The sequence below is a fragment of the Myxine glutinosa genome, chromosome 6 (assembly GCF_964187855.1).
Source record: "Myxine glutinosa chromosome 6, kmMyxGlut1.1, whole genome shotgun sequence".
NCBI lineage: Eukaryota > Metazoa > Chordata > Myxini > Myxiniformes > Myxinidae > Myxine > Myxine glutinosa.
Genome location: NC_136266.1, coordinates 114694952 through 114711344, shown reverse-complemented (window position 1 = coordinate 114711344; position 16393 = coordinate 114694952). Strand labels below are relative to the sequence as shown.

At 44.6% G+C, this 16393-nt stretch overlaps 1 protein-coding gene across 1 annotated transcript in view; it reads left to right on the top strand.

Annotated features, from left to right (window-relative positions):
- LOC137418616 (solute carrier family 45 member 4) overlaps positions 1–10035 on the top strand; it is a 63646-nt gene extending 53611 nt beyond the window's left edge. The window contains exons 8-10 of the mRNA XM_068104709.2: positions 1738–1837; positions 2276–2487; positions 8139–10035. Of these exons, the coding sequence (XP_067960810.2) occupies positions 1738–1837; positions 2276–2487; positions 8139–8573 (747 nt within the window). The 3' untranslated portion in view covers positions 8574–10035. The remainder of the gene's footprint in view (positions 1–1737; positions 1838–2275; positions 2488–8138) is intronic.
- Positions 10036–16393: the final 6358 nt, after the last annotated feature.

Genomic DNA, 16393 nt, shown 5'->3' with positions numbered 1-16393 from the left:
ACGCTAAACCCATAGCTGCAATGAGGCTGGTGATGTTGCTACAGTAAACCAGAGAAACCTCATCGTCCGAACTAAAATATTCTCGAAACTCTTCTTCACGGCTGCGGTACCAGGAGAATGTAGTTTCAGGAGCTAACAAACGATTTTCACGAAGTCGTGACCCGAGCAACTGAGCAGATTCTTTGGACAAACACAAATCTCGTGTCAAATCGTTCAACTCCGCTTGGCTAAAGAGTTTGGGTTGACTTGTCTCGCCCGTAGGTTGATATGTACCAGATATGTCACCATCTTCCATTTGTTCATCGGAATCGGACGCCGAATGTCTGCAATTTTCGGGCGGTGCTTGAATTGGAATTCCTGGTCCATGAGGCACTGGTTTAATGGCAGATGGCACGTCTGGATACTTTAAGTGTTGCTTGTTTTTTCGATTTATGCCTAAAATGAAAGAGATAGACATACCGTCAAGGGGGTGACATGATATATAAAGTTAAACAATTTAGAATGTTTGGGAATTTATTAAACATAAAGTTAAATTCAAACAAAATTGATAAACTCACCTTGTAGGTTTGTCATACAGAAATAACAGTCATTAGTATGATCTCTTCCCTCCCTCCACACCATTGGGATACCAAAAGGCAGACACTCAATCTTCTTGTGGCTCCAGCGCCGCAGACTCTCAATGCACGTTTTGCAGCATATGTGAGGGGCAAAGGCTTTGTCCTGGTCACCAAGTTTCATTCCAAAGTATGCGTGATAGCTTTTCCTTACAAAACGTGTGATGTTAGACTGCCGGTCTGGCATGGTCACTTTATCACAGATATAGCAGAACTTGTTTGGGTCATTCTTGCACTTTCGATTCATCGTGAATCACAGTAATGTTATAGTAAGGAGGACACTACGCAGGACGTACTGGCGCTCACGTGCACCTAAGTGGACAGGAGACACCAGACTGAGCCATGCAGCTGCTGGAGCGACTGAAGTTGGGTGTTGCCAGAAACAACGATTTATCTAATTTTTCTGAAATTGAAATGAAAGTAATTGAGAAAGCACTTTCTTCCACATTAAGTGTACTTGTGTGCCATTATATGTATAGTTTGTACATTTTCTGTCAATGTAAGTCTGATTTTGAATTTAAAAAATGCTAATTAAAAAAACAAAAATTTTGATTATTTCTTTCCTTAAAATTGAGATAGTGTTTAGATACATTTCGAAATTTAGATACATTTCTGAATTCAACATGCAAAAAACATATAAGAAACGTTGAGATAACCTAGACCTCTGAAAAAAATATTTCAAATGCAGCCCAGTGTAATACATTAATCGCCGAGTCGCAATGACTCGTTTGAGTCTGTTGTGTGTATCGCTTGTTTCTGGAATTTGCAAGACTAATTTTTCAGTTTGCATTTGCACACAAACGTACGCACACACAAATGCACGTGCAAACACACATGCACATAAACACACATACACACACACACACACACACACACACACACACACACACACACACACACACACACACACACAAATATATGCGCAAGCAAACTTATGTGCAGATGCATGTGCCTACAGAAACATGTGCACACTTATTTTTGTTTTGCTCTTCCAATAATCTTTATCAATGAAGACTGGTTGATTGAAATTTGTTATTTTTTTCATTTATTTATTTATTATTTTGCTAAAGGGAATTGCTTTATTAAAATCAACTTGATTTTTTTTTCTTCCTTTCTTTTTCAGGCACCACATAATTCAACAGAGTATGAAGCGTACGACCGAGGCGTGCAATATGGTTGCTGGGGTCTTGTCGTTTATGCGGCCACTGGCGCGATACTATCATGTATGCTGAGCAAAGGGCTTTATATTTGAAGTAAAATTGTTCATGTGACGTGTCATTATTCTTGCTTTACTTCGAGCTTCCAGGAACCCATTGACACGAAATCTTTGAATCAGGATCAATTGAAACATGTACATCTGGGTCAATTGACAGGACGTTTTTAGCAATTTCTATATGATGGAGTGCCCCAATTTTGATTGTGTAGCCAAGAAATGCTTTTTTTTTAAATCAAGATTGTTACATCCGATTTCTCATAGATATTGTAACTTGTCCTCGTTTCTACTTTAAAACATTTTTGTTGCCTTCGTTGTTCTAGTATACGACTAACAGAAAAATATTTCCGATAGGCATTTTTGTTACCATTTGTAACTTAAAGGATGTGCGGTGACTGACCCATATCATTCTCTTCCACAAGTTGGACATTGCTTGTGTGTACCTCAGTGATTCTGCAGCGCTATGTGGCATACCGTGATGTCAGTGTACGTTTCCTCTACTGCACCGGCACGCTGGGATTCGCCCTCGGTCTGATCACTATGACAGCGTTCCCAACACTGTACGTTTGCATGACTGCAGTGGCAACCATGGGACTGCTTTTCATCGTGCTGTTGTACTGCCCCTACGCAATCCTGGGCCTCTACCACGAGGACAAGGAGGTAATGGTGAAGGGAGGTTTAAAAAAAAAATTGATTTGGAAACTGGACATACTTAGAACACCGAAAAATATTTTCTGACCATTTCGCTGTATTTTAATCAATCGAGATTCCTTCAGTTCAGTACCTCTTCAGGGAAGTGTAACTGCTAACAAGTGTCAGTCTCTTTCTTTCTTTTCTTTTCTTTCTTGCTTTTCTTTCTTTTCTTTCTTTGGATGAACTTCCATTTAACAATTTGTCAAGCCTGTAAACAAAATGAATTATTACTTTGCACACAAATTATTACTTGGCACACGAATTATTACTTTGGATGCAGAAATCTTGGCTCGTAGAGAAGTAGGTTCATAGACTGACACTGGATCAAAGGCAAACAGGGAGACTAATATGCCGCGGGAGTGGACAACAAGCAGAAAGGAAAGAGAGGAGTTATTGGGAATGGAATAAGTGGTGGGTTTGGGGGAAACAAAGCATGACGTGACGATGGCCTACGATTTGATGCTTATGAGACCGAGTCTTTCCCCCACATTTTTATTAAAGGATTTCCCATTACCCTAAAGGAATGGTCTGACCAGTAGAATTTGGCAGATTTTCTCTTTTTCTTTATATCTTCCAGCCAGGGTTGCCGTTTTTTCTCGGTGGTTGTTTTCTCATGTTGTTGGAATACAAGTCTTTTGTTTCTGAAACCAGGATTTGACTGCAACGTTTACGTCTTCCTCACTTCTGATTCATTTCTCACATTGTGCCCTCCATAAGTATTGGAACAGTGAAGTCAAATTTGTCATTATTGCTATATACTCAAGAAATTGTGATGAGATCAAAAGATGAATATGAGGCAAGAGTACAGAAGGTCATCTTTTATTTATTGGTACTTTATGCATATATGTTTTAGTATTGTAGAAAAAGAGCACTTTTTATGTTCAGTCCCCCCATTTTAGGTAAGCATAAGTATCGGAATAAATAAATGACTGACAGGTTTTTTTCTTGTTGCACTGATTGTTTACACATAAAAGAGCTGTGAATGTCTATTCTTGGTTTTAGCCTTTGCTTTTGCCTTTAGTGGCATGGCAAAGCAAACCGATTGTGCATTTTTCATAAAAACACCAAATTTGCCGCCCTGGTAGATAAATACATTACGACAAAATCTGGATATTGGCGCATCGCAGATTTGACCCCTGACAGTCGTGGCATCCATTTTATAAAATGGCCACCAGCAATTTCAATAAGTTAAATAATATGCAGAAATCTGAGGATCAAAGGGTGAAACTAAAGGCTGATGTGACACATTGACACACATAAACGTGCTAATGATGCGAATTAGGTTTATTTGAAATACAAACAAAGAAGTCTCTCCTCAGTGGAAAGTACTAGCAGGGGGGCACTTAGACAACTGGAGGGGCAAAAATACAAAATAAAATCAAAGTAAATGTATATTATATGGATAACGAAATTTATTCTGAAAATAAAGAACAATGAAAACTGAAAAAAAAAAACATCAGAATAACGGTATTATTAAATATTAAGTGCATTCCCCCTCGCACACACAAGGCTGTGCATTCTCGTCCAGCCTTTCTGCATTTGCAGCGCTTAATACAACCATTTCTTGCACTTGCTTAAAACCAGTTCAAAGCAGGTTTGGGATGACTCGGGTGGTTGGTACAAACGTCCGATGTGGTTGGTACAAACCTTATTCTGTTTTGGTCCAGCCTCAGCCTGTCGGTGGAGGTAACTCTATTGATGGTGACAGTGTTTGGCCCCACTATGACCTCCCTGATTGGCAAAAATGTTCATCACTGGTGATCTTCCTCTTCACCCTTGGCCGAATTAGTTAACAGAGGACACCACCATTGGGTGTTGTTGTTTTTTTTGTTTTTTTTTTGTATACAAGGTCGAGGCTCGTGAAAGAGCTAACATTAATCACACAAAAAGTCAAACCGACACATAAAACGCAAAAAATAAGGGGAGCGGTAGACAAGATGGGGAGAGAGAGGGGAAGGACACAAACACAACATTTGAGAGCAGGGACATCGGGAGAGATGTGGGAGGGGGAGGGCTTGGGGGGAGGTGGGAGAGGTATAAAACATATGAACACTGCAAGGACTTTCAGGAAAGAAGTTGGAATTTAAAAAAAAGTGTATCTGGGGTGAATTAGTGGGGGTCGAAAAGATCAAGGTTTTAGATGGGGGAAGATAAGGGATGGTGGTGAACAGCTATTTTAAAGACCTGGAGGGAGGAGTGGGATTGAAGGGAGTGGGGGAGTTTGTTCCAGAGGCAGGAGAAAAGGGGAATGAAAGAGTGGAAGTGAGCTGAGAGCCTAGATTTTGGCAGTTTAACCATCAGAGGGTTGCTGGCAGATCTTGTGCGACCTGAAGGAATATTGGGGGGACAAAGCACAGAGAGAGCTGGGGTAGCAAGGCCGGAGAGGAGTCGGTAGAAGACAGAAAGACCACCAACCTGCTTGCGGTGAGTGAGCGAAAGGCCCTCGGAGTTAGCTTCATCGCAGGAGATTCCAATGATTCTGAAAGCTTTGGTTTCAACAGCGTGAAGCCGAGCTAGGTGTGAGGCAGGAGCACCAGCCCAGAGGGGGGAACTATTCCATTGAGCTGCAGATGAAAGCCTTGTATGTGGTGAGGAGCTCAGGTGTGCCAAGGAAGGACTTCGCACGACGGAGGATGCCCAGTCGGCGACTGGCTTTGGAGGCCAGCTTGGAAATGTGGTTTTCCCAAGAAAGATAACATATTGTGAAATTGAAAGATGAAAGAAATGTTCTCATATTCTGCAGGTTAATGAGGTCATTAAAACAATAAACATCACAATAAATCTGCTTTAAGCAAGTGTATGTTTTTCAAAATGTAAATCAGCCTTTAATTTCACCTTGTGCTCAGATTTAAGCATACTCGTGAACTTATTGAAACTACTGGTGGCCATTTTATAAAATGGCTGCCACGGCCATCAGGGGGCAAATCTGCGATGCCACAATATCCAGATTTGTTAATAATGTATTTGTCTACCTGTGTGCCAATTTTGGTGCTTTTATCAAAAAATGCACAATTGTTGTCAATATTGTTGCTGTGCCGCCCCACTACTTGAGACTCTGCCATTGGAGTCAGTAGGCATAAACCAACATGAAGACCAGAGAACTTCTATGAAAGAAAATCAAACAATTTGGAACCTGAAAGAACAGAATAATTCAATTAGAACCATTGTACAAACATTGAGATGAGCAAATACAACAATTTGGAATATCTTGAAAAAGAAAGAAACCACTAGTGTACTTAGAAATAGATAACAGCCAGGTCAGCAAAGGAAAACAACTGCTGTCAATGACAGAACTAGGACGACACTCTTCCGCGTTGTGAGGTCAACCGATATGCCTCCGCCCACATTATTACATCATCATAATACTTGTAGCAAGTTTGATTTAAATCCCTTCAGCTGTTCTCAAGTATCACATTTTTACCTGACATGACCTCTGACCTTTGATGCCAAACCTAATCAGTTCATCTTTGCATCATAATATTATATACTTATACCAGGTTTGGTTAAACTTCCATCACTGGTGCACAAGTTAGCACAGTAACATAATTTTTACCTTATGGGACCTCTGGCCTTTGACCTCTTGACTCCATCATCAAATCCGTTTGTCTTTGCATCATTAAACATACATATTTCAAGTTTGACATGGATCCCTTCAGCCGTTCTTAAGTTATCATGGTAACAACAATCTTTTATACACTTTGACCTCTTGATGCCCAAATTTAATCAGTTACTCTTTGCTTCATATACATACTTGTACCAAGTTTGGTCAAAATACCATCACTGGTTCACAAGTTAGCACGGCAACATAATTTTTGCTCAACATGACCTTTGATCTCTTGCCCCCAAAATCTAAACAGTTCATCCTTGCATCATTATACATACCTGTACCAAGTTTGGATACCTTCAGCCGTTCTTAAGTTATTGCAGTAACGAAATAATTTTAACTTAACATGACCTCTGACCTTTGACCCCTTGACCCCAAAATCAGTTCATTTTGCATCATAATATATACTTATACTAAGTTTGGTTAAAATCCCATCACTGGTTCACAAGTTTGCATGGTAACATAATTTTTATTTTACGAGTAAAATACGTTTGCATGGAAATTGATTATTTTACGTTTATTCATTTTAATTACACAATTTTATTTTTTTTTTTTTTTTTGTATACAACATCGAGGCTCGTGAAAGAGCGAACATTAATCACACAGAAAGACAAACCGACACATAAAACATATAACATCGGGAGCGGTAGACAAGATGGGGAGAGAGGGGGAAGGACACAAACACAACATTTGAGAGCAGGGACCGAGAGACATGGAGACATCGAGACATCGAGAGATCTGAGAGAGGGCGAGGGCTTTGGGGGGGGCGGCATGGGAAGGGGGCGGTGGGAGAGGTATAAAACATATGGACACTGCCAGGACTTCCAGGAAAGAAGTTGGAATTTCAAACAAGATGGATCTGGGGTGAATTAGCGGGGGTAGAAAAGATCAAGGTTTTGGATGGGGGAAGATAAGAGATGGTGGTGAACAGCTGTTTTAAAGACCTGGAGGGATGAGTGGAATTGAAGGGAGTGAGGGAGTTTGTTCCAGAGGCGGGAGAAAAGAGGAATGAAAGAGTGAAGGTGAGCAGAGAGCCGAGATTTCGGCAGTTTAACCATCAGAGGGTTGCTGGCAGATCTTGTGCGACCTGTAGGAATATTTGGGGTAAGAGCACAGAGAGAGCTGGGGGTGCAAGGCCGGAGAGGAGTCGGTAGAAGACAGAAAGACCACCTACCTGCCTGTGGTGAGTGAGTGAAAGGCCCTCAGAGATAGCTTCATCGCGGGAGATTCCAATAATTCTGAAAGCTTTGGTTTCAACAGCGTGAAGCCGAGCTAGGTGTGAGGCAGGAGCACCGGCCCATAGGGGAGAACAGTATTCCATTGAGCTGCGGATGACAGCCTTGTATGTGGTGAGGAGCTCAGGTGTGCCGAGGAAGGACTTCGCACGACGGAGGATGCCCGGTCGGCGACTGGCTTTGGAGGCCAGCTTGGAAATGTGGTTTTCCCAAGAAAGATCATGGCAGATAGTGAGACCCAAAAGCTTGAGCGACAGAACTTCTTGGACGATTAATCAATCAATTATGGTGCACTGCTCCCTCCCAAGTCCGTCTCCATGTGCTGCATGGCGGCATCCCCGGGCGCCTAAGGCTCCTCGGCTGGAGGATATGTTATTTATTTATTTGGCATGGGGGAGGTGTACTTTGAATGTAGCTCTCCTTGTAATTTTTATTTCAGTTGGAACATCAGCTGTAATCAACCATTTATCATCAGTCGGTGTCCTGCCATCTTCATTTGGGGCAGTGCACGTCATTTTATTATCAGGGAAGGTTGTTTTTTCACTCAAGAGAAATGTTTTATTCTCTCAAATATTTACACTGCTGGAAATCTTCAACTCATTTCTTGATATCTGAAGGTGAGAAACAGGAGCACAGATCTACAAATAGAACTCGGTGTTTAAGAATTTTCTAACGTGTGTGTGTGTGTGTGTGTGTGTGTGTGTGTGTGTGTGTGTGTGTGTGTGTGTGTGTGTGTGTGTGTGTGTGTGTGTGTGTGTGTGTCTTTCTTTTTGAAACAGTACATAGCGCACAGTCCTGAGGGCACCAAACGAGGTCTGGGCATCGACTGTGCCATCCTGTCATGCCAGGCATACCCCTCGCAGATCATCGTAGCTTCTACCATCAGCGCCATCATCAAGGCTGCTGGAACAGTGCGCGTTGTGTCGGCCTTTGCCGCAGTCTTTGCTCTGCTCGCTTTCCTCACTGCCACTTTCCTTATCCATTATCCGAGCATAAAAGAAAATGAGGATAATGTTGATGACCAGGCGAGCTGTGAATATGGTGACTTGGGAAATGATGAACATGACAGGATTGGGGGGATGGATGAGAGGAGGAACGAGAAAAATGAGAGTGGAGAGGCCATGGCAGGAGCAATGAGCAACTCCTCTAGCACACAGCTGGGATTTGGCAAACAACTACAGTCAATGAACATTTCATTGGAAACAGCAGTTTGAGTTTTTTTAAAGATTACATTTTTAAACAAATGATAAGCCTCTCTGTTGCATCTCTTGTCCTTCATTCCTTCATTCCAATTACATCTTGGGTAACCTCTCCTCCAGCATATCATCTTGATTACCCTTAAATTTCAAAAAACAGCTTATTTTCAGTATCATTCATGAACCCTGAGCTACCTTTGCACAATGATTCGTTCAAGCGATGTATATATTCCACTCAAGTATTCACGTTTCTGTCGTTCATTCATTCTCATTCAGCCAATAATGGTCTGTAGAGCACCTGCTCTGAGAGACATCCAGGTCTTTTAATAACTCCTTACTTGGTCCTGAACCTCCGTCCCCTCCCCTGCTTTATTTTCCTCTGATACTCGAATCATTCATTTATACTCCATCTTGAAACATTCCAGGAGCTTCCACTGTTATTAATGCCTAATGAGCTTGTTGGCTTTCCATATAAAAAGGCAAACTTTATTTTCATTTTGCCTGTTTCACGTAGAGTGAGTGAGTGAGTGTTTTTCCAGGTTGAACAATAGCTTTGTTTAAGACCTCCAGATTAATCTTATTTTTGATGAGTTGGTTGGGGAGAGGGGTTCTGGTAACATTGTGTGTGTTAAATGGACAAACCTTCGTTGATTGCTTTGATTAAGTTACTTTGTCATGCGTACATCGGAATTGACCAATACAGTGTCTTTAAAATATTAATGTATAAATGCCTCGTAATCATTCATTTCTCTGGTGTTTTGTTCAAGCCTTTCACATGAACTGATCGTTATGACATGTTAAAGTTCTTTAAAAAAAAAACTGTTTGAAGTAGACAACGCTATTGGCTCTCATAACTACGTTCAGTATTTCATTTTAGCATGTACCCCTGCTGGCAGGAATACGTATCTTATTATAATACGTATTTATTCTTTCCCTACTTTGTGACATTCGATACTGCTGTTGCTTTTTGGCATGATCGGCACAAAGTGGTTGAGGGGATTGCTTCAACCAAAAGCGGTAATCTTTGCATTTTCGTCATCATCATTATTGTGCACTACTTAGCATGCGATAAATAAACTGCAATAACACGCATGTAATGAGATAACCGAGGGTGCTGTTCGCTGGTGGGGCGGAGGGGTCTCTCCCCTACCCCAACACAAACTTCTCAGATTGGCTGAATGAATCTGGATTATCAATGTTCCAAATTTGCTGTTGAGACATGATTGTCACGTGTTTATTTGAACTTGTAACCTTTTTGACTTATGCGTTGTATTTTAATCATTCGCACATGAATTCCCCTTTTTTTTTTAATGGAGTACTTTTACACCACCAGAAAGATGCAAATATTACATTTTGGTGAGTGTTGTTGATTTGCCAATAAATGGCGGTGATGAAATATTAATTGTTCGGGATCATTTGTCTTATTTCTCCTCATCTGTATCTATGACGATATAAACAAATAAATATTGGTGCTGCGAGAGTTGTACCTTTTTCAATTCAGTTATTTAACGTTAATCTACCATAAAAATATATCATCATCCACATATCATTTTTTAACTCGACTGGACTACCGTCCAGGTGAGTTCATCACATACTGAACCCTCCGGCATCCGTCGTCTGTCGTCGTCGTCGTCGTCGTCTGTCGTTTGTCGTCCATTAACTTTTCGACGTTAACACTCCAGCGTCCACAAATATCAACCGATTCTGATCAAACTTGACATGCAGCATCTTTACCCCAAGGACCAGGTTGACATAACATTTCAGCCCGATCCGTTGAAAAATGGCGGACCTAGGTGACCATTTTGTTTTTGGGCATGAAAATGACGTTAACACTCTAGCGTCCACAAATATTAACAGATTTTGATCAAACTTAGAATGTTTAACCCTTACCACACAAGGTAGGTTGCTATTGCATTCCAACCCGATGCGTCACAAAATGGCCGCCAACAAAATGACGACATATTTTCTACTAATCTAGTACAGACAACTGACCTACTTTAAAGTTGTCCAGTCAGTTCAGTTGAGTTCTGCTTCCCTGGAACCTCCAGTTTTATATACATGGTCAAGGCTTGTAGAAGAGCTAGTTCACGTGATGTTTGTATAATCTTTTTTTTTTTTCTCTCCACCACCACCTACGTTCAGTAGTTTCTTGAGCGTTTGAGGTAGCTCATGAAGGAGCTTGCACGTACACAGTATTGGTTTTAGGACAAGGACATCAGCATATTTTTGCCTGAATTATGAAGACATCGATAGATGGCGAACAAATTAACATGGGTGATCAAAAGGTTCCAACGAACAGGATACAGGATTGAAACACGGGAACCAATTATTTTGTTATATATATATATATATATATATATATATATATATATATATATATATATATATATATATATATATATATATATATATATATACATACACACACACACACACACACACACACACACACACACACACACACACACACACACACACACACAGTCATGCGTCGCTTAACGTCCTAGATACGTTCTTGGAAACGTGACGTTAACCGACTTGGAAATTGTCCGAACATCACATTGTGAACTTTGTATTTATACTTACGTGTACGTGGAATATTGCAGTGTACTTGTACTGTACAATATTGACTAAATTCATTAGCTAATGTATTGTAGTAAAAAAAATACAGGTATAATATACATACAGTAAACAGGTACAGTACTTTATAGTAAAGTAAATTTAAACAGTGTAGTGGTAATCAATCAAGTCCACAACTTTGTCCCATAGGTAGGTTTAATAATAATCAGATCTCTGGCAACATCCTGTAGAATACAATCATGCAATATATATCAGGATCTTGGCATCATATAGGAAGGATCGATAATATTAGTCAATGCAAGCGAGCCTAGAATATCTGCATGTACGTACCATCCGAGTCTACATGTCATAGAGTAAATGTCGCAGGAGTGGCCCGGAGCCGCGGACGTCCGAGGTCTTATAGACGCCTCTCAGTGGTTTAAGTGAGCATCACACCTGGGTTCAACTTTGATACATTTTCACTACATTCTCCCCGCCGTTAGAACTATACTGCCGCTAGGCAGGAATCAAGCATGCGACAGCAGTAATTGATTAATGATGTCAGTCCATGTCAGTCAGTCCATCCGTAGCGGTCAGGGCGGCGAATTGCCCTGCCAGCACGGGTCCGGAAACTACCGGATACGACATCCCCAAGCCCGGAGTCCCCTGCATCGGAGTAGTCGCTGGAGGCAGGCGTCGGAGGGGGCACCACAGTGCCTTCAGGCAGGGGTGTATCTGGCGACGGGAGGGACGGCAGATGCACCATAGGCGGAGCATCGGGAGAGTCCATAGACTCGTAAATCGGTTCGTCGATGTCCCCGTAAGGGTCGGTGACCCCACAAGGGGCGAGATGGCGTACGGAGACAGTGGACGCACGTCCATCTGCCATCATCACGCGAGCATGCTCGGGATTAGCCTGGAGTACCTGCACCTTATCCACTAGGGAATCGTACTTGCTCGTGCGAATTGCGCGTTTGAGGTAGGCCGGCCCCGGCTCAGCGAGCCAACTAGGTAAAGATCGGATACTACCCGAGCTCCTTGGGTGGTGGAACAGCCGTTCATGAGGAGTCTGGTTTGTGGCCGTACATAGTAAAGCGCTGATCGAGTTCAGCGCCGCAGGTAGTGACCAAGCCCATTTATCTAGGCCCCGGCCGAGGGTCCTGAGGCTAAGCGTGACGGCCCTCCATATAATCCCATTGAAGCGTTCGACCTGCCCATTCCCCTGTGGTCTGTACGGGGTGGTATAGCTAGAAGCGACATTATTCTGGAGCAAGAAGCTCCTCACTTCCTGGGACAGGAACACTGCACCCCGATCTGTATGCACGTAGGCCGGATACCCAAACATAGAAAACAAGTGCTGCAGGCACCGTATGACTGTGGCGGCCGTCATATCTGCGCACGTGAAAGCAAAAGGGAATCGCGAGTACTCGTCAACGATAGTGAGCAGATAACGAGAGTTAATCGACACCGGCAGCGGCCCTTTGAAATCCATCGCCAATCGCTCCCACGGTCTAGTAGCCCTGACCAGCGTCCCCATGGGAGGGTTGTAAAAACGCGGTTTGAGTTCCGCACATACAGCGCAGTCGCGACAGACCCGGCGAACGTCCTCAACCGAGTATGGCAGATTACGACTACGCACAAAATGAGCGAAACGCGCCACCCCAGGATGACACATAGTGTCGTGCAAAGCGCACAGACCCTCCAAAGATATGAGACCCGCACACGTTGCCGGCCTCGATAAGGCGTCGGCGACCAGGTTATCCCGCCCCGGGCGATATTTGATGGTGTAGCAGAAGTCGGCGAGTTCGATACGCCAGCAAGTGATTTTCTCATTCTTAATGCGTTGAGCATGTAAGGTGTCGTACATAAACGCAACGCTCTGTTGGTCCGTGATGATTTGGAAGCATCGTCCAAGCAAGTACGGACACCAACGCCGAATCGACTCGACGATCGCGTACGCTTCCTTTTCGACAGACTAATGCCTCCGCTCAGCGGAGGTGAGAGTCCGCGAAAAGAAAGCCACAGGGCGCCCCCCCCCCCCCCCCCCCCCTTGGAGAGAGTCGTTTTGATCCGAGGCATCACTTTCGCATGATCCGAGGCATCACTTTCCAAGACGAAAGATTTGCGCTCGTCGATCGTCGCCACAGCGGCGCCAGCGATGTCGGACTTAAGGCCCCGAAAATCAGCCATGGCGGCAGGGCTCATGGGGAACGCTTTCGCAGGCCATAAGTGGGTGGAGTTTCGCGGAGAAATTTTGCACCCACTTAGAATAATGGGCGAACAGCCCGAGAGCACGCTTCAGCGAAGCTCGATCGCAGGGCGGGGCCATATCGAGCAAGGGTCGCAGACGCTCCTTATCTGGAGCAACAGAGCCATGGGTCATGGTGTACCCCAGAAGATCTATCGTGCGCATGGAGTAACGACACTTAGCCTCATTCATGGTTAGGCGATACCTCTGCGCGACCTCGAGGAAGCGCTTCAGATTTGCATCATGATGCCCCTGGTCATGCCCGCAAACCGTAAGATTGTCCAGATATACAAAGACATCGGTCAAGTTCTCCTTCGCGATGAGGTCGTCCATAGCCCTCTGAAAACAAGAACCCCGTTCGTCACCCCAAAAGGTAGTCGGGTGAACTGGTATAACCTTTGACCCGATTCAAAGGCGGTATAGATGCGGTTGGCCCTGGAGATGGGGATCTGATGATACGCACTACGCAGATCGAGAGTGCTATAGACCGAGTACTGGGCCACCTGTCGAACCAGGGCGTCCATCCCCGGTAGGGGGTAGGCGTCCAGCTGTGTAAATCGATTAATCGTCTGCGAATAGTCGATTACCATGCGTTTGCCATGCGCTTCACTTCGTATCACTAAGACCTGGGCCCGCCACGGCGACCGGCTAGGTTCTATGATACCTTCCTTTAAGAGCTGGGCCATTTCTTCCGCAATGTATTGCGCGTCAGCTCGTGAGTAGCGCCGTGGTTTTACCGCTACAGGTGTGCAGTCCGTGGTCATATTGGGGAACAGCGACAGAGGCTCAATTTCCATCCCTGTGAGTGCACACACAGCAAGCGTATCAGTACCACCAAAATCCATTTCCAAACGTCCATGTCGCTTAAGAAAATCATGTCCTAACAAAATATCAGCACATAATGCAGGTAAGACCATGAGATGTACATCTGGAAATATTTGTCCCTTTATCACAAGCTTCAATCGACATTCCCCTTTTGTGCTGAGCCTAAGCTCTTGGGCAGCCATAAAGATCCGACGTCTTGTCCCAAGGATCGGCCATCCATGTTTTTGCACCAGTCGATGATCGACATAACTATCTGTGGACCCCGTATCGATTAAAGCCCGAGCAAAAATTCCCTCGATCATAAGTGGGATAATGGCCTGAGCCAGGCCAGTTGGTCCGCCAGGTGTCGAGCCATCCGAGCGAGACGTTTGCGCCTCGCGTGTAGATCCAACGCCAGCTACAGTTCTCCGTTCGTTCGAGCAGCCTCCGGAGGGCGCTCGTGTCAAGCGCGTAGTTTCAAAGCCAACTGCAGTTTTCCGTGCCAAAGCAGGAGCTTGTAGTTCGTACGAGCAGCCTGCGGATGGCGCTCGTGTCACGCGAGAAGTTTCGAAGCCAACTGCAGTTTCGCGTGCCGAAGCAGGAGCTTGTAGTTCGTACGAGCAGCCTTCGGATGGCGCTAGAGTCACGCGCGGAGTCTCAAAGCCATCATGAGACATTCGGATACCGGCCAAGGATGGTCGCTCCGCGTTCGGTCGTGTTTGCGCCATTTGTTTTGGCGGCCGGATGAATCTCACCAAGGTCGAGCATGCAGCCAGGGGCCCACGAGGAGGTGCGCCTCTCATCAGAGGCGGGTGAGGCGCCCCGCTCCGTGCTCGGCCCTTTTGCTCGGCGATATGCACATTCAATGTCGAGCGAGTTTGTTTGCCCCGCGCAGCTTTTTGGCAAACTTTTGGAAAGTGCCCTTTTGTCGAACACAAATGACATATCGCTTCCCGAGCCGGGCACGCCGACCTGGGATGTTGTCAATTCCCGCAGAAATAGCACGTAGCGTTTTGTCCAGGCTTTGGTCCTGCAGCTGCGGCTGCCGCCAAGCCGGAATCTGGGTCCTCCTCGGGAGAGGCCAGGGGTTCCGGCAGTGATGTCGTGTCGGCTCCCGCGTCCTCGGCGGTAGCTCTCTCCGGTCGGGCTTGACGAGACGTCCCCGCAGTGATGCACGTATGGTCATACGCGTCAGATTGTTCCCGAGCCTGAGTGTAGACGTGAGCCAGCCGTAAAGCTTCCGTGAACGTCAAGTCCTTAGCTTCCAAAAGTCTTTGTCTAACAGTTGAGGAGCTGAGCCCAGAGACGAAAGAATCGCGTACAAGATCATCTTGTACTTGCTCATGTGTGCGTACCTCCGGAGCACTATCAGCAAGCAGACGTCGCAGCTCTTGTGCGAAATGATCCAGCGTCTCAGTGGGCTGTTGAATCCGCATTGCGAGCAGATGCCGGGAATAAACCACACTTCGTTTCTTAATGTAAATTCGTTTTAGCTCTGTCACAGCTGCATTGAATGTAGTACACTGTTCGATTCCCCTGTAAACGCTATGGTTTACTTTAGTCTGAAGTACTTCTAATTTCGTTTCATCAGTGACAGCGGCGTCCTGGGCTTTGAACTGATTGTCCAGAGTCTTTAGCCAATGCGTCAGCTCCGAGCCAGAATCCGCTGCTTGTGGGTCGGCTGCAAATTGCGGCACCTGGATCATCAGGTGTCCCGCCATGTCGTTCGCCTCTTGTTCTCGAGTGGACGGCGAGACTGATTGTTATTAATTGTCGTGGTAATCAATCAAGTCCACAACTTTGTCCCATAGGTAGGTTTAATAACAATCAGATCTCTGGCAACATCCTGTAGAATACAATCATGCAATATATATCAGGATCTTGGCATCATATAGGAAGGATCGATAATATTAGTCAATGCAAGCGAGTCTAGAATATCTGCATGTACGTACCATCCGAGTCTACATGTCATAGAGTAAATGTCGCAGGAGTGGCCCGGAGCCGCGGACGTCCGAGGTCTTATAGACGCCTCTCAGTGGTTGAAGTGAGCATCACACCTGGGTTCAACTTTGATACATTTTCACCACAAGCAGTACACTGTTCACTGATTGAGAGGTAGATGCAGTATCGTATCCTTAAATCTGATGGACTTTTCTTATTTCTATATACGTGAAGGGCCTAGCTGAGGTTCGTCGTGGAGAGGAGTTTGTTTTTTGATGGAAATGTC